Below are 24836 nucleotides of genomic sequence, written 5' to 3'. Positions count from 1 at the left end.
AAAGTCTTCAAAACAATATTTTACAAACCTGAGATGATAGACTTGTTTGACCTTTGATGCAACAAATCTCTCAATGTCTTCCATCTGTCCGAGTAATGATTCCTGAACAATAGAGTGATCCCCTTGCTTAATCTGAAATAGAAATAGTGAACAAAAACAAAAAATCAATCCCCCCCCCCCATTGAAATAAAAAAGCCTCAAGCTATTGTTAAACTTGATTTGCAGAAAAAGGCAAACATACTTTTAGTTTCCCAAAGGTGCCGTCTATATTAGTATCAAGCTTGATAACCTTGTCAATCAGTGCCCTCTTCCAAGCTACAACTCTTGGAAGACCACCGAGAATTTGAGCATTTGGAACAGCCAACGAGTCAAGGTACAATACCTGCACAGATAAATAAAAAAACATACATTCATTAAACCTTCTCAGTCAACAGCAGGTTTATATTATGCAAGAATCAATTGGCTTGCTCAAAAAAGAAAAAAAAATCTATATTCCTATACAATGTTTGCAGACTCAACATAAAAAAGAATTACTTGTGATGATTAAAAAATGCTTATGAAAAATATACAGTATTACTTGTGGAGAAAGAATACACGAAAAATAACTATATTGTTATCTTGCTTCTAACAAGGACGTATTGTTACGGATAGTTGCAACCTTGCCAAAAAAAAAAGCATATATGTATTTGGTCACTCAATTAAGTATTAAAAAATAGCATCTGATGAAAAAAAAATTGCTTTTAAAAATACGCAATACTGCTTTTTGACCTAACTCCTAGGGGGCATCATTTAGCGATCTATAGGAAAAATGAATCACTAACTTGCTTAACCATGATAAGTAAGTCGCTTACAAAAATAATCACAACATTGCTTAACCTTGACAGTGGAAAAGAGACGAATGTTTACAGCAATAGCAGCTTGTCCACTGCATCTCTAGGAAAAGAAAACAACATCGCCTTATTGTTAATATATAACAGAAAATGATTAGTTGCTAATAACAGAGGTCCTATCCACTCAATTAGACAACAAAAGAGGACAAGTATACTACTTGTAGCTGTCAATGAACTTAACAGAATGCAAATACTAGGCACATGTTAGTGCAGCTAGAATGAGCTCGTGGAAATCACTCTTGCATAGAAAATGGAAAAAGCGCTCTAGCAAGACCATGCATATCACAATTACCTATTTATTTAGCTACTTATGTGTGGCTAAATATATGTTTAAAGAAAGTAAATAGAAAAATCTATAGTCCGTGAAAAAATTAATTAGTAAAGAACTACACTGGAAAAAACCCTCAATATATTACAGCTGAAAAGAACCAAAAATGCTAATTAGTAAAGGATAGTATCTTGCATAGCTTACCACAAGAAAGAAGCGGCAACCCTTGACAGAATTCCTAGTCTGCATTTCATGTACAGAAGTTTTCAATGAATCAACCACAAATTGACACCAATTAAGCTCCTTGACTTTTGATAAATCGCGCAATGCAGGATAACACTTTGGGCTAATGAACAAACAAGTGGTTGGACACAAGAATGTGGACACAGTCAACATAAGCTAGGACCTAAGGTAATTCTCATATGCATTCTTATTGTCTTAAAATCTTTTCACAATTGTTTTGATCTGAGGTGCCACACCATCATCAATTTGGTATTCCTCATGAATGAAATTGATAGCTTCAACATCGAAGTCATAGATCACCTTATTCCCTCCCCTTGGCAGACCCAAAATCTTGAACTGTTTCTGCTGCAACACTCACCCACCCTCTCCCAGGTATCACAAGTTCACTTGTTTCAGATTGGAAAGTACTTATCACTCACTTGGTTAGATCAACAGGCAACACATTGGTTCCAATATCAAGCAACCCACCAAACCTAATGCCTTCTATCATGTTTCGTTGCTCAGGTGACACAGTTTTGTACAATTTAACAAGTCTTGCTGGTGAAGCTCTATTTTTTGGCACCCTAAATTAAAATAAAAGAGAGTAAAAAAATTAAAATCTATGGTTTGGTTACTAAACTGCATAATCAGTGTGCCATGCATAAACCATATGAGTAAAAAGCTACATAATCAGTGTGCATGCATCAGTGCTTGGTAAGTAAAGTTGCATAATGGATGATTAAAAAACTGCATAATGATTATGAAAGAACTTGCTTTCATATTCACAGAACTTGCTTTCATATTTTCAGAAAAGTGCACACTGAACAAGGTATTCAAAACTACTTTTACTAGCTTCATCCCTGCTGCTTGCCAAAAAAAGAAAAAAGGTGAGTGATCAACAGGGAGAAAAAAAGGTGCTTTATCCCTAGTAATCACCTGGCCTACATTTTTCGGATAACAAGCATGCACAAATGAGTGATCATAAGCATAAACAAAAAATGTGCTCTATCCCTATTGCATATGCACAAAATGCAAAGGACATACACAAATTTATGATGAGAAATAGCCAAAAAATTCTAGTTTATGATAAAAATTCCTAGCGAAAATATTACGTTAATTCTAAAACGATCAACAGGGATGCATATGAGACACTCAAATAAACAATCAAATACCAAATGAGGATGAAACCCCCAGCAAGTACTGATTTACTGATCATAAGACACATATGGGACAATAGAGAACTGGACACACAAATGCAATAATCGATGAACAAAACTGCATCATGGTTTTAAACTAGTTGCTTTTTACATTTGATAAAACCTGCTTATCATATTTACACAAAATCATAAAAAAGGGAAAATATCATTAAAAAATAAAAAAAGTTAGATGTACATACCCCATAGTTACGCTTCCCAACATGATTGCTACGTGAAGTAGATGGAACATCCTTTTTCTTCCTATTTATCCTTGCCATTATCTAATAACACAATAGCAACACATAAGCTTGTGATTGGCTGCATGCAACTGATCTATCTATTAAAAAAGTATACACACTGAAAACTAAGTAATCCTAGTATCCTGCCATGGTGAAACATTTCCAAACACAAGCATTACTCTTTGCCACATTGAGGTTACTATGCTAAACTAACTAACTTTTATTAGCCCTATTTCTAAACAAACTATATGTTCAGCCCAACAAAAAATAAATCAAGAAAAAATAGATAGCTCCAATGCCCAGAACTAACATACATCATATGTCAAATGTTCAATGCCTAACAGTTGGTCATAAAATTTTGCCCAAGGATAAACTGGTATGGAAACATTTTTCGATAACTGCAGCAATACTATTGTTTGCACTTGCAAAAAAAAAAGTATACCCATAACACAAAAGCTAATCTATTGATAAACTGCAACAATACTACTATTTATATCATCTCCTAATCAATCTAACGATTTTCTTCACAAATTTGCATGACATGCAAAACAAAACCAGTAACAAAAAAGTGGGCAAAAAATGAAAATAAACAAGAACAAACAACAAAACTAGCAACGATAGGCATGTTACATCTCTCAATACGGTCGCTCGATGAACACAAAGCTTGCTCAATACAATCGATGGGCACACGGTATGAACGTCGTCAGAGCTAAATCAGAAACCCCTATCTATGAAAAAAGCACAAACACTCAAAAACCACCAAAAAAAATCTCACATCCCATTTCGAGTGAGGTGTACAAAATCGACAAGAATCACAGTGCGAGATCTCACCTTCCTGTGTGCCCTTCCCCCGCTTCCGATTTCGACTACTCCCACTAGATCAAACACCAAATAACAGGCCCTATTAAATCGATTTGGAGAAGGGAAGCAAAATCGCCCGGGAGTGAGAGAGAGCTAGAGAGAGAAACAGAAACACGAATCTGATAGAAGCGCGTGATGAAACGAACCGGCTCGACTTCATGCGCGAAGATCCCCCCGCGTCCAATCCGCTGAAATCAAAGGCACAAACACTCAAAAATCCTCTAAAAAAATCCCAAATCCGATTTCGAGTGATGGGCACGAAATCGATCTCACCTTCCTATGTGCCCTTCCCCCGCTTTCGATTTCGACTTCTCCCACTAGATCAAACACTCAAAATGAACCATAGTCAATCGATTTGAGGGGGAACGGAAATCGCCCGCAAGTGAGAGAGAGCCAGAGAGCTAAACCTAGAGAGAGAAAGGAGAGCGACAAAATGTCTGGACGCGCCTCCCAATGTTTGAACTGTGCGTCGAAATGTCCGAGCGGGACCAGATGCGTCTCACGAAGACAAAACGTGTGATGACGGATGCGAATCGAACGACAGATGGAGCATACGTGCCATCCAGACAGTCTCCGCACGATCGAAAACAAATCTTTTCGTTCTATAAATTCTACTTGAAAAATTAAAAACTAACAAAAATATTAATTGACAGAACTCAAATAATTCTACTCGGACAGCTACCCTACCAAACAGAACCAAGGTAGATCGTGCTCGTGCGCCACCTTGCCTCCAAATCCCGCACCCGCACCCGCCCGAAACCCCCGTCGCGCCGGAACAACACCGGACCCAACACACCAAATAAGACACACCTAGGCGCATCAGGACGAAGAAAACCAAGCCACCCCCGCCGAGCCCGAGAACGCGGAACACCCGGCACGCGCAGGCGCAGCCCCACCACCGCCTCCCTCCTCCTCGATCCGCCCGCCCCGCCGCTCGCCGATGTCGATCGCCGACTCCTCCGCGGCGCCCGCCGACCCCGACGGCCCCGACGCCGTCCGCCTGACCTGGAACGCCTGGCCGCGCTCCAAAGTCGAGGCCAGCCGCTGCGTCGTACCGCTCGCCGCCACCGTCTCCCCGGCCCGCGCCCCGGACCCTTCCTCCCCCTCCCCGCCGCCGCTCCCCTACCCGCCGCTCCGCTGCAAGCCGCCCTGCTCCGCGCTCCTCAACCCCTACGCCCGCGTCGACTTCGCCGCCAAGATCTGGATCTGTCCGCTCTGCTTCTCCCGGAACCACTTCCCGCCGCACTACGCCGCCATCTCAGAGTCCAACGTCCCCGCCGAGCTCTTCCCGCAGTGCTCCACCGTCGAGTACCTCGTGGGCGGTGCCGGCGTCCCCGGGACCCCCGGCGCACCGGCCCCGCCGCCGCCGGTATTCCTGTTCGTGATCGACACCTGCGTCATCGAGGAGGAGCTCGAGTACGTCAAGATGGCCATGCGGAAGGCGGTTGCGCTCCTGCCGGAGTACGCGCTTGTCGGGCTAGTCACATTCGGGACGCAGGTGCACCTACACGAGCTCGGCTTCTCCGATCTCAACAAGATCTACGTGTTCCGGGGGACCAAGGAGATCTCCAAGGAGCAGATTTTGGATCAGCTTGGGTTGGCAGGTACCGGGCGCCCGGGGTTCCCCAAGATGCCGCAGCAACCGGGCGGGCCACAGTCGAACGGGATGCATCCGGCGGCAACGGCCGGGGTGAACAGGTTCTTGCTCCCGGTGTCAGAGTGCGAATGCACGCTTAGCACGGTGAGGGATTCGGTTGGAGCCACTGGGTTTGGGGATTTGACTGGAAGCAATTGTAACCTGATATATGTTCCTCGTTCGTTGCAGTTGCTGGACGAGTTGCAGCCTGACCAGTGGCCGGTAGAGGCTGGGAACCGTGCGATCCGGTGCACGGGTGTTGCGTTGGGCGTGGCAGCTGGGCTGCTTGGCGCTTGCATGCCTGGGACAGGTGCAAGGATTATTGCATTGCTTGGCGGGCCATGTACCGAGGGTCCTGGAATGGTAAAGACCCCTCCTTTATTTACAGTCTGAATGTATTTTTGACACTATTGTGATACAATTTGGTGATGGCTATTAATCATGTACTTGAATGTTGGCCTGTTAAAGATGTCTTAGAAATTGGATATTTTTACTGGTTTATGGGGTGTCAGAAGCATTATTCTGAAGTGCACTTGTATAGCTTTTGTAGGCAAAGAGGCAACTTCGGTTAAAACCTCTGCCCACTTTTGTTGAATATACATATTATATTTCTGGAACTTGCATAGATGCTGTTCTTTTGATTAATCAGTACCCTCCTGACAGACATATATGGTATCCTTTAGATTTGTAGAACTTCACGTCATGCTGTTTGTTCATAGCATATTTCTATATTACTTATTCTCTTTTGTTATGTTCATGTTGGCTTGAAATATATTTTGTACTTATCTGGATAATGCAGATTGTTTCAAAAGATTTGTCGGAGCCAGTTAGATCGCATAAGGATCTCGACAAGGACGCAGCTCCTCACTTCCAGAAATCAGTCAAATTTTATGATGGTCTTGCCAAGCAGTTGGTCAGTCAAGGCCACGTGTTAGATGTTTTCGCATCTGCTCTCGATCAGGTTTGTATAATACTCTGTTTAGCTGGCAATTTATGCTTGCATTTGCATCAAGGTTTCTATCTTCATTAGTTCTACATTATGTTGAAGTATTGTGTTCTGGTATATTGCTCAAAATGTTGTCAATTTGTGCTCACCATTCCAGTCGAAGATATTGTTGTCAGTTTCCTCCTTAATCAAGTTCTATGTTTAAATGTCTAACTGGAAACCTCTTAAGAATATGTTTTTGTCATCATGTCTCATAAGGTATAAAATACATAAATGTTTCTTGCATTGTTTCTAACAAAGTAATGAGGGCTTATGAGAACCAATATCTTGAATTTTTTTATTTAGTTCACGAACAGATGCTAAACAGTGAATTTTTAATCCTGTGGATCTTTGGTTATATTTGATCGAATATTTGGAAACTGGGAAAAGTTAGCAGGATATACTGGGGTGCACTGGATTGGTGGATAGCAAAGCATTGTTTAATCAATTATTATTTCTGATGAGTGTATGTTCTTGTTCCACAAACTTTTTACTTGCTGACTTGCCGTATATCATAATGGTTATATTTCACTTGTTAGGGTATCTAGAGATTCTCTTAAATAGTTTTTATTTGCATAGGTTTCAAGCACTTGGATAGGGCATGATGTCAACTATCATTGCACAAACTTTCAACTTAAATGTGATTTCTAGTATGAGAAAAAAGTGGACCTTTTCCTTTATTAAGATTAAGATATGATCATCTTAATGAAACCACAATGCATGAGCCAATATCACCCCCATCAGACATTGTTTTCATGGTAACTTTTCCTGTTTATCCCATGTGTGCAATTCTGCATTGATATCAATCTATGAGTGCTTGCTTAATTTCTATGTGAAACCAACTGCTGTAAAGTGTAAGCACGACAAAATACGACTCAGCAAATTATATTATATATTTGATGGTTTATTTGGGAGCTTCAGCGTTGTGGGCTGTGGCAGCATACATGTACTTTTGTCAGTTTTGTGATCTTGAGAATGGGCTATATTTTCTAAAATGATTACTAAGTATTGACTTAGTTGTAATAGGTATGCTAGTGGTACAGAATTCTCAGTTGGTATGTTAATTACAGCTGATTCTCTTTACTTGTCACTCCCTAATTGCTGATTGTGTTAGACAAGTGGCTTGAACATGTGCTTGTACTAATGTTTGGAACGTCAACAGGTTGGATTAGCTGAGATGAAGGTTGCTATTGAGAGAACAGGTGGCCTTGTTGTCTTATCTGAAAGTTTTGGGCATTCCGTATTTAAGGATTCTTTCAAACGCATTTTTGAGGGAGGTGAACAGTCTCTAGGCCTTTCATTCAAGTGAGTTAGCTGCTCTCTCTCTCTCTCTCTCTCTCTCTCTCTCTCTCTCTTACATATTCACCCGAAGTTGATATGTTTGGATATCTGTTTGGAGATAACCCCTGAAAAATCCCTGAGGTTTGAAGTCGTGATATAATGTGAGGCATGTATTAAATCGTTTATCTGTATCACCATTTAGGGGTGCAACTGGATCAGATATTTCCTTGCTGACCTTACAAAATTGATGGTGCAGACATTTTCGGGGTTTGAATTTGGACAGTTTGCTTAGATACAAATTAGGATTTGGGAGAGGAGTATCCGTTGAGATTTGGATATGCGGGACAACCAAAATCAGATGTCTTTAGGAATCTAATGGTGCTGACATAGTGCAAATTGTATCAATAGATTGAAGAAGAGCAGCAATGAGATTTCTAGCCTGCTTGATTAGGGTGGACATTTGTGCCACATGCAGGTTACATATTGGGCTTGTTATAATCAAAGATCACATTAAAATTGTTTTTTTTTGTTCCTTGTCTAGAACAAATATGGAACAGCTGCTTCGTTACCAACCTAAAGACCTGAATCATTTTTGCTAGATATTACAGTTTGTTATTATATATGTATAGTTGCTGGCTAACATTTCATGCCTGCTATTGTTAGATATCTTTATTTCTGTGCATAGAACACGATTATATAGTAATAACAATATCCCTGTTCTACACCATCTTGATTTGTATTTAATGACTGAATTGACGAAAAAGTATGGGATAAAATACAGAACGACCTCATGAGATGAGTTGAGTAGAAATTTTGCCTAGCTTGGCACAACATCCATGGAGTTGCAGCAGAAAGTGCTCATAGATGAGTTGAGTTTCTGTTTTGAGATCTTTAAGATTAGATGAGATGCATAAAGTATGTTGAGTCTGCTATTTTCTTGAAGCATAAATTTAGAACATGGATTAAGTGAATGAATTACCATTTTTTCCTAACACAATGGTTAACATGAAATCATGAATTATGCTTCTTGGCTATTGCACATTCCTAGTTGAGTCTGGAGGTGGCATTGACAAAAGTCACTCAATCACTAGAAGTAAAAAAACCAGGACGAAGCTGCTCCTCAGAAAAGCTAGCCAATAGATACTTATAAAGCAAAAGCTCCCCCAAATAGGACCTAATTTCTACTAGTCTCATAAGCTTTCAGTTGTACTGCTTTATATGCATATCAGAACGGCTCCTTCGTTAAATATAATATTACTGTAGTTACTCTTAAAATGCACTGATTCATGGCTTTTCTTATTTTATAGTGGCACTCTTGAAATAAACTGTTCAAAAGACATTAAAGTCCAAGGTATTGTTGGACCATGTACATCTTTGGAGAAGGTACGCCTATTTATATCTCATAAAAATCGAAGGTACCAATATTAAGATTTGGCTTCATATTTGCACCTTTCTCTCACAGAAAGGAGCTCTGTGTGCTGACACAGTTGTTGGTCAAGGAAATACAATTGCATGGAAAATGTGTGGTCTCGATAGGAATACTTCGTTGACAGTATTTTTTGATGTCTCGCCGAGTGAAAGGTCGAGCCAACCAGGACATCAAAATCCCCATTTGTATATACAATTTGTAACAAGGTATTTTATCCTTTTCTGTTACCTTCGGTGTAATGATGGCTCAATGTACTAATTGTGCTGATTCTTTTATAGTTACCAACACCCAGAAGGCCAAATGAGGATAAGAGTTACTACTATATGCAGAAAATGGGTGGATGGTTCCACTAACACCGAGGTTAGCCATAAAAGTTTTTACATGCTTTGTATGTTATGATATGCACCATTTGAATCTAATTGTAACAATATATAATCTAAATCAAGTGTGAATCACTGGAGCATCTGTGGTCGTGCTCGTGCTGGGTAGATCATATGCATTTGCATGTTTTCCTCGTAATCATATAATTTCTTGTGCACAATTTCTGCTTAAAGTCAATATACAACACTTTGTTCAGTTTTCTTGTGATATTTTTATGCAAACAAATTTGTGCTTGCTTATTCATATGAAGAATATCAATTCAAAAGTTTTTCTTTTGATATATTAAATTTCCTTGGATGATATTCCAAGAAATGGCAAATGCCAGCCTTGCAGATTTGACTTAAAGAGAGATTTTATTTTAATATAGGAATTAGTGGAAGGTTTTGACCAGGAAACTGCAGCTGTTGTTTTGGCAAGATACATCTCTTTGAAAATGGAAATGGAGGTAACCTTTCTGTATATCTTAACTGTAGTGATAATGTTCTTCTCACTTAAGCTGGGCTGTTTCTGACTTTAATGATTTTGGTAACATCAATTTATCTACTGTCCTCAGCATTCAATACCACCGTGCTGAACTTGTTGCATATTCTTTTTTTTCCCCGATTATTGTGTTAGTGCATGCGAGTGTGTTTCTATTGAGTCATGAGAACAGTTCAGTCTGAAAACATTGGCTGCATTGTTGGAAAATATTTTCTTTGAAACCATACACCATAGCCACCTCGGCAGAATCTTTGCGACCTGACTCCGCAGCCACCTCCTTATGATAACTCCACCCCAATCCCAATTCTAGTATTTGTTCTTTGCTCGGGCATACAAAATATATCATGAGTAATCTACGTGAATTTTCATCTCCTCGACTGGAAGATGCTAAGAGAAACCTTATTTTAAAGCTTAAGGTGTATTGTCAAATGACTGCTATGTTAGTTTATTCAATTAATAGCTCTTAAAGCTGACAGCTACCAGCTTAGGGTGTGAGTTGTTGTCTGGAGGTCTCTTGGCCTGGTTGGGTGGATGGGCCTGGCTGAGCAAAACCAGGCACTGTTGATGCAGTGCTAGGTTGATTGGTTGATATCACAAGTTGGCCAGGCTCTTCTAAGATCTTGATTGGTTGACTGCACCAAAATTGATAACCTTACCTTGCATGTTGACATGGTAGCGTTACCCCCAGTTCCACTCACGTTCCTCTCGAAGTTAAAAGAAAAAGCAAGAACCAACGTAGCAAGTTTAAATAATATATTAACTTCACAATAAAATACTTGTTACAAATTGCAGCTGCTAGAGCAAAATCATACCCAGCATCAAGTAAAAGAATCGAAGTAACAAGAAAAGGAGATAAATTAGCCAATCATGAATGGTACAGAGCATGCCATGTTTCTTTAGTGAGGCAAGATCGATCCAAGAGGCGGCAGCAAGGATGCCCACCATGCTCACCTCATGCATAGGCACACTCTTTTCAAGCTCGCTGTCGCAGTCCTGATGTTGGCCTCGGTGCTCAACGCTTGTTACGTCGGGTGTGCAGCGCTACGGTGGTGGCCGGTGAGGCCCACACCGCAACACCACCAACGCGGTTCTGGTTGACTAGTTCGCTTCGCAGCCGTCAGGAGGCTCCACTGCCGGTGCCGAAAAAATTGTCACCATCCATGGAACGGGAGCTACTGCCTTTTCTGGATCTAGAAGTTGTGGATTGGGGAAGGAGGGTAAGGAGGTGGGGGCAAGAAGAGTACACAGAGGTGAGGGGAACGGTCACGTGAGTCCACGTGCAGAGTCTGCGCAGCCTGGCTCGGGAGGAATGGAGAAGATCCGCGTGCCTATGGAGTCTGGCCAGAGGCCCTATTTGCTCGAGTTCAGCCAAGCCTGGAGGGGCATGCAACCATCAAAACAAGTGCATTGTCAAAAGATTATGCATGCAGGGAGCCTGGCCCAAGGGCATGCACCTAACCAATCACAACCTTAGGGTCTCTGAGTTACCAGGGGTTCAGATTTTTGTTTATCACAAAATCTTGGACCAGTTCCCAGGCTACAAGCGGGAACTGGTTCATTTTCTGGCTGCTTTCATTTGGTGAATTTACTTAATAATCTTGATTCTTGAACATGACCGATTCTCAATTTGGTTGCAGCCCAGAATAATCGGTTCCCAACTGTAATTATTATCCCTTGATTTAAATTCAATCTGAATTAGAATTTAAATGTTCAATACTTCCATGCCTGAGATATGTTCTCCCAGTGTGCACTAGAAATATTCGTTAATAGCAGTAACCAGTAACTGATCGGTTGTCGCTGGGGTCGCTCGGTTAGACATTTAAAGAATGTTTCTTTAGCCAATTTTGTAAAACAGATCTTTTTGCTGTTTTGATGACGTGTTAGTGGCGAATACTCTTTCCTCCCTACCTTACATGTGCACACGCACAATTGCATATGTACATACTCTTTTTTTTTGCCCTTTGTGTTGATTAATCAAAATTTCTATCTGAAAATTGAGACGTTGAGACGCATCAGTAACCTTTTCTTCTAATAATTGTAGGAAGAGTTTGATGCAACACGGTGGCTTGATAGATCTCTCATACGACTTTGTTCAAGATTTGGGGATTATAGGAAGGATGATCCCTCTTCATTTAGCCTGCATTCAAATTTCTCATTGTTCCCTCAGTTTATGTTTAATCTGCGGCGTTCACAATTTGTTCAGGTGATGTGTTACACACCTATTTTTGCCCCCCTCTGTAGGAAAATTGTTTGTTGCCTTATTAACACTGTCAGATTTTATGTTACAGGTTTTCAATAACAGTCCAGATGAGACAGCTTATTTCCGGATGTTACTCAACCGCGAGAGTATCACCAACTCGGTTGCCATGATCCAGCCTTCGTTAATCTCATTTTCTTTTGATTCACCTCCTTCTCCAGTATTCCTTGATGTGGCATCGATAGCAGCAGATCGTATACTGCTACTTGATGCATACTTTAGTGTTGTCATCTTCCATGGCATGACAATTGCTCAATGGAGAAACATGGGTTACCAGAACCAACCTGAGCATGAGGTAACTTGAGTGATCTTTTATGCACTTTCTAATCCATAAGCACTTGTTTCCCTCATTACAGGCCTTAGCACCCTAATAATTCGCTAGGTATATAAGCTCATCTGCTTTCGAGGCTTTGAGAGCAGTATATATTGGTTCATTTTTCTTTTGTGAGGACATTGGTCCTAGAAATACGTAGGCACTGGTGTGCATGTTTCACCAGTCACACTAATGGCCTTGCTGGGTAGTGGGTATGCTCCTTTTGGAGATCTTACATACTGTCTTTGATGAGCACACATTGGACTTATAGTATTTTGTGAGCTGATGTGCGCCTGAAACATTATCCATAATCTAGAATTTCTTGCATTTTTTATGCTCACTATTTTATTTTATTTCAGCAATTTGCACAATTATTACAAGCTCCCCACGAGGAGGCTCAGATGATAATAAAAGGTCGTTTTCCAGTTCCAAGGCTGGTTGTCTGTGACCAACATGGCTCCCAGGTTTGTGATCTTTACGTATTTCATGTTCCATTCTCGTTTGTTGCTACTGCCATCTTCATATTGCAACTTGCAACAAATGCTTTGAAAATTCATAGTTTTTTTATCCTTGTTTCTACCTTCTATTTTGAATTAGAAAAACATAAATTTAGTGGGCTTCTTTGCACACAAGAACTTCAGTACACTTTAGTTGATATTTCTGACTACTGTTTCTTGTAGAGGATATTTGTTACTGTTTAGTGTGAGAGAACATTTTCCTTCTACAGTTGTGTATGATACTGCATTCGTGAAGAAAGTGTCAGCAACTTATCCCATGCGATATTTGACACCACATATTGTACCACTCTTTGCAGGCAAGGTTTTTGTTGGCTAAGCTTAATCCATCGGCCACATATAACTCAGCACACGATGTTGCTCCAGGTTCTGACATCATATTCACCGATGATGTTAGCTTCCAGGTTTTCTGTGAGCACCTTCAAAGGCTGGCCGTTCAATCTTAAGGACATGTATGCAAAAGTTGTACACCCTGTTTGATAGTTGCTGATAATTTACCGGTTCGTAGGTTGGAGTTGTGAGAAAATTTCCCATTTCTGTTTTTTGGCCACATCCCTACATCGTGACAGTTTTCTGAGATCAGACAATTTTTTGGGAAATAACCCTAAAAGAATGTATAAGTTGCCCCCAAATGTCTATTATCCATAGTCTATACTCATGTATGTTGACATCGCCCAGCCTCTTACGGTGTATGCATTAATTGAGGTTTTTGTGTTAGATGTTGCCGTATTTTCTTTATCTGAAATGTAAGTTGGTTATGCATACAGCTGGGGTTTGTGCGAAGTGTGCCAGAGCATCGTGAAGCCAAATTTGCATCTAATATGAACAAATCTGATGGAATTATATTTCCGAACCTTTTTCAAAAGTCAGTTGAGTGGCTAGGTTGCCAAACGATTCTTTTTATGAACACACTTAGCAAATTAGACTTTCAGTTTTTTTAAGCTCTGTTTTTCATCTCAGGAATACAATTTCTGATAGGAATATTACGTCCAAGGAATCTGTGGCCATAAAATCCTTTTTCTCCAGGATCAAATCTGACGCGGGTCTGACGAAAAAATTTCGGTGCCTGGCTCCCTGGGTGACTTCAAATAGGGTTTCGGGCTTACGTTACGGCGTGGTTCTAATCTAGGGTTTCCAGTGTTTTCTTCCACCTGCTGTTCTTTCCTTTTTCCGGGTGTGGCGTGTGGTGAAATCTTTAAGGGGAGAGGACTGGCATGACGTGGGCAAAGCTCTTGCAGAGAAACCAGTCTTTGTTGATGTTTTGCATCAAACCCTTAGCAAGATTTGGTGTCCGGATAAGGGGATGGTGATCAAGGAGATGGGAGATAGTATTTTCCTCTTCTCTTCCAATCAATCTTGCGGGATCAAAAGGGCTTTGGAGGATGGGCCATGGTCTACATGCCCTAACCATAGCTTGACGGTGATGTCGGTGTACGACGGTCGCAAGGATCTGGCAGAGATGGAATTCAATCACATCTTGATGTGGACCCAAGTGGGAAGACTGCCGCTCGGCATGATGAATCAGGAGGTTGTAGAGATCATTGCTAATAAGGTGGGGCAGTTCCTAGACGTGGATGTGGAAGAGAATGAGTCTGTTGTAGGGTGCTATCTTAGGATAAAGGTGCGCATAGACATTCGTCTTCCGATTTTGCGAGGTGTTACCCTCGAGATCGAGAAGGAGGTTGAGGAGGAGGAGGAGAAGAGGTGGTGCCCTTTTGAGTATGAGTTCTTGCTGGAATTCTGTTTTTTTTGTTTTGGCATCATTGGTCATATTGACAAGAATTGTACTGCTAGGGACAAGAGTTCATCTGATTGCCAATATGACAAGTGGCTTTGTGTCCTCCTAGCAAAACGATACATCTCGGAAGATATACGAGGGAGGGTGATGGCCAGGGGTCACTCGTGCAGTAAATGGCACTCGAGTAGTAGTGGAGATTGGAGAGACGAAGAAGAAAGACTAAACACCATTCATAGGGTCGGGAAGGGCGAAGCTTAGGTGTCGAAAGGATCCACTTTTCGGTGTATTGATGTTGGGAGTAAGAACGGTGAGGTCGGTGGGAGTGTTGTGGGGAGGTTGGAAGGAGGGAGGGTGTTGAGTGCGGGTGAGAAGGGTACTATGGATGAAGTTGTTGGGTCCCTTCATGGTATTGTTCCTGTGACTAGAGATGGGTCGAGACTGGAGAAGCTAGCATCTACTAGTGACATAAAGAAAGCAGAGACGAAGAAGTTTGGAGGCACCTATAAGAAGCGAGCTAGGGGAGTGGTAACTAATGCTATGAAGGTTGTGCGAGAGGTTGGCCGTAAATATACTGGTTCTGTAGAGGAGGTTCCAGATGGTAGAGTTGTCAAGAAAGGTAGGGGTGTGGCGAAAGTAGTGAAGGATATGGCTTCGATGGGTGCAGATATTGTGATGGAGGACGGATGTGGCGAGGATGTGGTTGCTACCAAAGGTGCAAACATTGATGTGGGGCTGTCGAAACAGCCTTGCAAGTCCCAATGAAGATAGTGGCTTGGAACTGCTAGGGGCTGGGCAACCGCTCGGCAATTCGGGGCTTCTGGGTCTCCAGAAGCGGGTGGATTAGGATATTATCTTCTTATCTAAAACTAAGATGGACAAGCGGGGAGTTGAGAAGTTTAGATGGATGTTAGGGCTTACCAATATGGTGCGCAAACCATGTGTGGGTAGAAGTGGAGGTTTGGCACTATTTTGGCGATCGGGCATTGATGTAAGTCTCAAAGAGATTTCGAGACTGTACATTGATGTGGACGTGGGAGATCAGCATGGTGGTACTTGGCAGCTTACGAGCATCTATGGTGAGCCGCAATGGGATAAGAAGGACCTCACATGGAGGGCACTTCGGACATTGAAAAACCATCACGTTTCGGGTCCATGGATGTGTGTGGGAGACTTCAACGAGATCTTGTTCACTCATGAGAAGTAGGGTGGGGTAGCTCGGCCCCAAGCTTTCATGGACAGGTTTTGGGAGGTGTTGGAGGATTGTGGTTTGGTTGAATGATCTGGGGTACAACGGTGATGATTTTACCTGGCGTAATCAGAGACATACTGTTGATCGATACATCCGGGAGAGGTTGGATAGGGCTGTGGTGAATCTTGATGGGCGAAGTCGCTTCCCTCTCCATGAAGTTGTAAACGGCAAGCCTAGACACTCTGACCACCGTCCCATTATTATCCATCTAGATGGTATGGATAACGGAGATACTAATGAGCCGACCCTGATGTGTTCCAAATTTGAAGCTCGATGGCTCATGAAGGATGGCTATGCGGAGTTGGTGCAACAAGTGTGGATGGAATCTTTTCAACTGGGTTCTAATTCTGTAAAGGAAGGACTGAAGGATGTATCTTGAGTTCTATCAGATTGGAACAAGAATGTTCTTGGTGATCTAGAGAAAAGAATAAAAAAGGTGAAGAAAGAACTTGCAGATTGTCTACGAGCACCAATCTCTCAGGATAGTGTGCACAAGGAACAAGTTATTCGGTATATGCTCGAGCATCTTGAGGACCAACAGAACTTGTATTGGAAACAGAGGGCTCATGTCGAGTGGTTGCGACAAGGTGATCGAAATACAAGATTCTTTCATGCATCCGCCTCCCATAGGAAGAAAATAAATAGAATTAAGTGCCTACAACATGAGGATGGGACCTGGATATAAGAGAGTGGCCTGTGTGACTACATTGCTACACAATATAATGATTTGTTCACTTCTCAAGGTGTGTCACATGTACATGAGGTGCTGGACAAAGTTCAAATCTGTGTTACTCCGGCAATGAACGAATCGTTCTCATCAGCATTTACAAAGGAGGAAATTGTTGAAGCCCTTAATGGAATTGGTGATCTGAAAGCTCTCGGGCCAGATGGAATGCCGGCTGTTTTTTTGAAGACTTTCTGGGACAATATTGGTGTAAAAGTGAAGGAGGATGTCACGTCCTAAAATCCGTAATTGTGTGTTTTAATCCTAAAACATGCAATTTCAGCTTCATGTTCCAGTTTGGGTCACTGGAGCACCTCACTTTGAATCAATGAGGTGGGAGAAGGAAAATCTAAGAGAAATAAAAGAGCTAGAAGCAAGTCTGGACTTTCCTCTAGGTAAATGGGGCCCACTTGGGTGGAAAATATCTCTCTATAGGTGGGCAACAACACTCTCTCTCCCCCTAAAAAGCTTGCCCATACGTACTACTCACCCACTCCACCAGATAAGGCTTTTTGAGGAAGCAAGTTGGAGTTGGCTGTCTCTCACTCTCTCTTTTAGGCTCCATTTTTCCCGTTTTGGATCCCTACCTCTGGGAGCAAGATCAAGGTACGTATGTGGTACTCACCTGACCACCAGCTCAGGGACTACTCGTCCATCCAATTCATTTTCAGTTTCCCCGAAGGAATTCGAGCTGGTTCTGAACTTGTTTGGTGTTCTTTGGGAGAAGCAAGGAAGCAGCAGTTTTTTCCTCTCTTCTCCAAGCCATTTTCCGTCGTTTCCTCCTTCAACTGGCGGTCACCAACCTCAGCAAAGGACCTTAGGTGAGTCTGCTAGGCTCCCATGGCAAGTATGCTCATTTTTGGTTGGATAGATCTTGGATCTGGAACTAGGGTTGCAAAGTTCTTAAAGTTCTGCAGTCTGGGAACAAATGAGGATTTATGTGGATTTGAGTTAGGAATCATGTTGCTAGGCGGTTGAGCAAAGTCTAGACCCTGTACACCCTTCTAGGCATTTTTACTTTTGATTTAGAGAGACTCCCAGGTTAGTTTAGCTCAGTTTTTCCCTTCGTAATGGCTGCTGTTCTGGAGCTGCGCGAGGCTGATTTTACTGTAGCGCCGAGTACTGTTCACCCGAGCACCCCGGGTACTGTTCACCCGAGCACCCCTGATACTGTTCACCGACGACCCCCGGTACTGTTCACCCGAGCACGAGCTCAGTCACCGCGAGCACTCCCGAGCACCCCCGGGTACTGTTCACCCGACGACCCCCGGGTACTGTTCACCCGAGCACGAGCTCAGTCACCGCGAGCACTCCCGAGCACCCCGGGTACTGTTCACCGACGACCCCCCGGTACTGTTCACCCGACGACCCCCGGGTACTGTTCACCCGAGCACGAGCTCAGTCACCGCGAGCACTCCCGAGCACCCCGGGTACTGTTCACCCGACGACCTCTGGGTACTGTTCACCCGAGCACGAGTTCAGTCACCGCGAGCACCCCCTGATACTGTTCACCGAGCACTCCCTGATACTGTTCACCGACGACCCCCGGGTACTGTTCATCCGAGCACCCCCGGTACTGTTCACCCGACGACCCCCGGGTACTGTTCACCCGAGGACCCCTGTACTGTTCACCCCGAGCACGGTCGACCCCGACGACCCCCGGGTACTGTTCACCCCGAGCACCCCCCTGTACTGTTCACCCCGAGCACCCGAGCACGGTCGATCACGAGCACCCCCGGGTACTGTTCACCCCGGGTACCCCCGTGAGTACTGTTCATCCCGGGCACCCGAGCACGGTTTATCAGGCTTTCCTGATAGCTGATAGCTTGTAAAATTCGTAGTTAATTCGTAGGAACTCCAAACTTTTGAGACCACTTGGAAAATTCTGGTTTGGACAGTACGATCTTGGAATAATGTTGTCATGTATTGTGGAGCATATTTTTCCTACATGATCGCATTTCATACATGCTCATTACATTGCACGCGTTGCTCTCTGTAGTGAACGCCGATCCGTCGATCCCGGAGGCCGTGGGCGATCGTGAGGCGTCCCACCTTTCTGATTCAGGGCAGCAAGGCAAGCATCGTTCATATTGCACCGTGTCTACTTGAAATTTTAATATGTTATCTACGCTTATGTATACATTGCATGTGTCGGGTACTGAGTTGGGTAGAACCTATGCCGATGCATTATCCCATTTCGGTCACGTGTCATGTGTTGTTCCTAGGAGCCTAGTGGTGTCATCGAGGTCTAATTTTAGTTCGCTATGCTTAGTGGTACTTAGGCTTTCCGGTAGAAGTCGACGACGGCGTCCACCGTTGTCGCGAGCCTAGGACTTATTATTTGTTCGCACTTATGGTTGTGTTGATGATGAGTCGGTTTGGTGAGTGGTGAGTTGAGACGAGGTGTGGGCGGTGTTAGGGGTGTCATCTGCTCACGAGGAGTCCTCAGGCAGTTCGGGGAGGGAACCCGGACACCGTAGACCGCTTGCACCGGTTAAGCACCGATCATCGGTGTAGTCGGCTTTAGCACATACCTTACTCACCACATGCTGATATAATGGTAGGCGAGCCGATTACCTTCGCAGACGTGGTCATGTGGGCCTCGTCATAGACGGTGTGAGTCCGGTTTGAGTCCGGCTTTTAGCGGTATTAGTTTGCTCGGGGAGTAGTTCTAATACCGCCGTGCCGAGCTATGGTTGATCCACATGGTTGGGCCTGGTTGGGAAAGGTTGTCACGGGTACCCCCTTGTGCGCATCTTAGCGGGTGGCACAAGCCGTATGGTCCCTGTGTCGTGTGGGTCCAGGAGTATCCCCCTGCAGGGTGTAAAATCAGTTCGAGCTGCCGCGCTCTCGGTCATGAGCATCGCTATCGCTTATCTCCACCGAGCGACCATATTTTGGTCGTAGAGTTTCGATGTGGGTTGTGGCATGGTTGGATTGGGGTGGTTTGGTCGGTATGTGGTTGGTGGTTTGGTGGGAATGGTTTGGGTGGTTTGGTCGGTATGTGGTTGGTGGTTTGGTGGGAATGGTTTACTTTTATACACTTGTTGTTACATATCTGTTTTGATCAGGTGGTTGGCAGGGTTTGAGTTGGTGGTTGGTTAAGTCAGTTGCTTACACCTAGAGTCTAGGTTGCTTACCGCTTAATGAACTTAAACATGTCTTAATCCTTGCTACAGCTTTAAATGCATGATCCTTGGAGTCGAGAATATATATACTCATACTGTGTAAGACTTGCTAGTACCTTCGTACTAAGGGTGCTGCCCTTAAGTTGCTTCCAGGTTCGCAGGTTGGCGATGAAGAGGCAGTGTTCGGCTACTTTGTGCCTGCCGATCAGGGTGGCGGGCAGGAGTAGCACCTTCTACTCCGAGCTCCGGCGCTTTTGGTATGGAGCCTAAGGGCATGCGGCTCCATACTCTTTTGGTTGTATAGGTTTTCTTCCGCTGCTTAGTTGTTGTTGTTCCTCTTTTGTTGTAAATTGTGGAAGCAGTTGCTTGTTTAATAATGGTAATCCAGTTTAATTATTTGCTCTCTATTAAACTGTGTTGTGATATTTGAGTTGGAAGGCATGTGTTCCGATCCTGGGCACAAAACACGTGCCGGGACTACCGGAATGGTATTCTGGTTAATCGTCGAGGTTGTGATTATGAATAATGATCCTCCTGATGATTAATTAGAATACTATTTGGACGGTTCCTCACAGCTTGGTATCAGAGCCTGGTTTAATTTAGTAGCCTAAACATAATTAGTGCGTTGTTTAGTAAGTCGACAACTTCACCTAAATAACCCATGAATTATGTTTATGCCTCTTCAGGTCTAATATGTATTAAACTGCTATCGTTTATGCCCCTAAGTTAAAATGCGTATTATGAGTGACGTTTATATGTCTTATACCACATTGTTTTGCTTTCGACCCTGCATCGATTCATGTTGAGCATTGCATCTTCGGCTTTGCATCGTCGGAAGGTAAGGTACGACGCTCGGTGGCGGTTAATCACCGAGGGCTCAGCCGGATGCGAGGCAGGGGCCCGGCATGTTCCGTACGGTGATCCGTACGGGAAGTGAATACGCTAGCAATAGCGTATGAACATCCACCATGCGATGGGAGACATGGTCGTCTACTCGTGTGGCGTTTACACGAGATGTCCCGTAGGGTCTACGGGAAGTGAATACGTCGTTGTCGACGTATGGATTGTCGCTTGTACGGCATGTGGTACAAGGGCCGTTCGCGCTCTTACTCTTTCTAGCGCGAAGGGTACGTTCTGGATATTATAAACTGCCTGTGATTTTGATGCTTGCAGGTGCGATTCTTATTTTGAGAAAGAAGCGGTAGCTAGGTTCGAGCATGCATCATTTCATGGCATTCATGCATGCATTCATGTTTGTACATGTATTACGGGATTCTAACAATATATCCGGCGAACGCATTGTGCTGAGTCGGAATTTGACGTTTCCCCCTTTTATTTTACATTTCAAGAATGGTTGTCACTCGGCGTAGTGGAGAGGTTCCGGAGGGTTCCGGTCAGAACAACCCTCCTCCACCGCCGACCATGGCGGAAGTGCTCATGCAAATTGAGCAGAACCGCCAAGCGAATCACGCTCTCCTCCAGACGAACCAAGCGCTCCTGGAGGCTCTCGTGCGCAACGCGGCTCCTCATGGAGGAGGTGGGGCCGTGCGCCGAGACGACTTCTCGGACTTTTTGCGGACTCAGCCGCCGGTCTTCTCGCGAGCTGAGGATCCTCTCGATGCTGATCATTGGCTCCGGACGATTGAGCAGAAGCTCGCCCTTCTTCGTTGTGAGGATCACGAGAAGGCGCTCTTCGCCACCCATCAGCTTCAGGGCCCGGCGGGTGCGTGGTGGTCCGGCTTTCTGGCCATGCACCCCGCCGATCACCGCGTGTCATGGGCGGAGTTTCGCGAGGCCTTCCGCTCGTTTCACATACCGAGTGGCCTCATGGAGGCTAAGAGGCGGGAGTTTGAGGACCTCAAGCAAGGAGGTCGGGCGGTGATGGAGTACGTGCAGATGTTCAACCACCTTGCACAATATGCTACCGAGGAGGTCAGCACGGATGCGCGCAAGCAGCGCCGCTTTGTGAATGGCCTGAACTCAAAGATGCAGGACCGGTTGTCCGCGCATAAGTTCGCCGACTTCAACGAGTTGGTGAGCACGTCGATCACAGTGGAGCTCAAGTATAAGAGCCACCAAGAGGAGAAGAGGCGGAAGAGGGGTTCCTCGTCTTCTGTGGGCGGGAGCTCGCAACGCGCCCGCACTGAGAGTCAGCCTCCACAGTCTCAAGTGCCGTCGGCTGGCTACCCACGACCGATGTGGTTTGTACCACGTCCTGCGTTCTCCGCTCCACAGGGGCAGGCTGCACGACCAGCCGGCTCCCAAGTGAGCGTGACCGGTGGCTCAGGCGGTCCGTGCTTCAACTGCGGCCGCGTCGGCCATTTCTCGAGGGAGTGCCCGTATCCGAGGCCAGGAGCCGCGCTGAGTGCCCCGCGACCACCGCCGGCTCAGTCAGCACCACAGTCTTCGCAGGCGACTCACGTTCCCAAGCGTGGTCGAGCTCGCCACACTACCGCCGACGAGGTTCAGGAGGGTGACACCGTCCTAATGGGTACGTTGGATATGAGTTTCAACTCTGACATCTTTTCTGCAGTGGTTTTGTTTGATTCAGGAGCCTCTCACTCCTTTATATCTTCGGGTTATGTTTGGAAAAGTGGGTTGAGAGTCAGTGCTACCCACACACCGTACCTTATAGACGCCCCAGGGGCCAAAGTTTTAATCAACCAGTGTGTGAATAAAGCGGCGGTAATTGTCAACGGAGTTCCCTTCTTTGTCAATCTGTTAGTGATGAACTCGAAGGGAATTGATATTATTCTGGGGATGAATTGGCTCTCCAAGAACAAGGCTGTGTTGGACTGTGCTCGGCGGACCGTCACCCTCAATGGTCTGTCGGGTACTCGGGTCCAGTTAAAGCTAGAGGATGTCAAGTCCTGCCTGTTCGCCGTAAAGGCTGTCCCCACCAGGATTATGGAGACCATTCCTGTGGTGTGGGAATTTCCGGATGTCTTTCCGGATGAGTTGCCTGGAATGCCGCCTGGTAGGGCAGTGGAGTTCTCTGTTGATCTCGTGCCCGGTGCGGCCCCGGTTTCGAAGAAGATGTATAAGATGTCGCCAGTTGAGCTAGTTGAGCTGAAGAAGCAGATCCAGGAGCTGCTGGCGAAGGGTTTCATTCGTCCTAGTTCCTCACCTTGGGGATGCTCGGCTCTATTCGTGAAGAAGAAGGACGACACTCTCCGGATGTGTGTTGATTACCGTCCACTGAATGCAGTCACTGTGAAGAATGTGTATCCGCTTCCTAGGATCGACATCTTGTTTGATCAGTTGACTGGAGCCCGAGTCTTCTCAAAGATTGACTTGAGGCTGGGCTATCACCAGATCAAGGTCCGACCAGAGGATATTCCAAAGACAGCGTTCTCTACTCGATACGGCTTGTATGAGTTCACCGTTATGTCGTTTGGCTTGACTAATGCGCCGGCTTTCTTTATGTACCTCATGAACTCGGTATTCATGGAGGAGTTGGACAAGTTTGTCATTGTTTTCATCGACGACATTCTGATATACTCCAAGACTGTACAAGAGCACATTGGGCACCTCCGTATTGTTCTGGGCAGGCTCCGAGAGCATCAGTTGTATGCCAAGTTCAGCAAGTGTGAGTTCTGGCTCAGGGAGGTGGCTTTTCTGGGACATGTTCTATCAGAGAACGGAGTGGCAGTTGACCCGAGCAAGGTGCAGGATGTGCTCGACTGGGTTCAGCCCCAGAATGTCAGTGAGATCCGGAGTTTTCTTGGACTTGCAGGCTATTACCGTCGGTTCATCGAGAACTTCTCCAAGGTTGCGAAGCCGATGACTCAGTTGTTGAAGCAAGGCAGCGTGTTTGAGTGGTCAGATGCCTGTGAGTCTGCCTTCCAGACATTGAAGAAGCTGCTCACGACCGCTCCAGTGCTTGCTCAACCTGATGTGACCAGAGGATTTGATGTGTATTGCGACGCGTCCGGCATCGGTCTCGGCTGTGTTTTGATGCAGGAGGACCGAGTCGTTGCATATGCATCCCGACAGCTGAAGCGTCACGAGGAGAACTATCCAACACATGATCTTGAACTTGCAGCTGTCGTGCACGCTCTGAAGATGTGGCGCCACTACTTGATGGGCAACTTGTGCCGTATCTACACAGATCACAAGAGCCTGAAGTACATCTTCACGCAGTCAGATTTGAACATGAGGCAGCGCAGGTGGCTTGAGTTGATCAAAGACTACGAACTGGAGGTTCACTACCATCCTGGCAAGGCGAATGTGGTCGCCGATGCTTTGAGTCGAAGGGCTCATTGTCACTGTCTTGTAGCCTCGCCGATGGATTCCACGTTATGCGATGATTTCCGGCGTCTTGGGCTTGATATGGTGCCGGACGGTTTTATTGCCAATCTCGAAATCAAGTCCACGCTCATTGATGAGATTAAGGCTGCACAGAGGGATGATAAGGGTATGGCCCGAATTCGAGAGAAGAGGAAGATCGGGCAGGCCTTGTGCTTTACTGAGGATGATCAAGGCGTTATCTGGTTTGGGGACCGTCTAGTGGTTCCGAGGGTCGAGGCGCTGAGGAAGAAGATCCTTGACGAGGCTCATGATTCGTTGCTGGCCATTCACCCTGGCAGTACGAAGATGTATCAGGATTTGAAACCCCGCTTCTGGTGGACTCGCATGAAGCGGGAGATTGCTAGGTATGTGTCTGAGTGCGACGTCTGCCGAAGGGTGAAGGCTGAACACATCAAGCCTGCCGGCACACTCCAGCCTTTGCCCATTCCATCTTGGAAGTGGGAAGAAGTTGGGATGGATTTCATTACTGGCTTACCGAAGACTTCGAGTGGGTATGACTCTATTTGGGTCATCGTGGACCGGTTGACAAAATCCGCGCATTTCCTTCCTGTCAGGACCACTTATTCTGCTAAGCAGTATGCGGAGTTGTACCTCACTAGAATTGTTTGTCTCCATGGAGTGCCGAAGAAGCTCGTTTCTGATCGGGGTACACAGTTTACTTCTCATTTCTGGAGAAGTTTCCAGGAGGCTATGGAAACCGAATTGTTCCACAGCACGGCGTATCACCCGCAGA

General features: G+C 44.9%; 1 protein-coding gene across 1 annotated transcript; it reads left to right on the top strand.

Annotated features, from left to right (window-relative positions):
- The first annotated feature begins 4451 nt into the window (after positions 1-4451).
- On the top strand, positions 4452-13668 carry LOC133900103 (protein transport protein SEC23 E-like). Its single transcript, XM_062341227.1, has 12 exons — positions 4452-5417; positions 5502-5675; positions 6112-6273; positions 7460-7602; positions 8886-8961; positions 9041-9213; positions 9286-9367; positions 9756-9833; positions 11910-12071; positions 12157-12420; positions 12798-12902; positions 13253-13668. Exons 1-12 carry the CDS (start codon positions 4617-4619, stop codon positions 13397-13399), a joined length of 2367 nt encoding a protein of 788 aa, XP_062197211.1. The 5' UTR covers positions 4452-4616; the 3' UTR covers positions 13400-13668.
- The last annotated feature ends 11168 nt before the right edge of the window (positions 13669-24836 follow it).

This window comes from Phragmites australis, chromosome 19 (genome assembly GCF_958298935.1).
Source record: "Phragmites australis chromosome 19, lpPhrAust1.1, whole genome shotgun sequence".
Taxonomy (NCBI): Eukaryota; Viridiplantae; Streptophyta; class Magnoliopsida; order Poales; family Poaceae; genus Phragmites; species Phragmites australis.
Note: the sequence above shows the minus strand (reverse complement) of the source record. Positions and strands in the feature narration are given on the sequence as shown.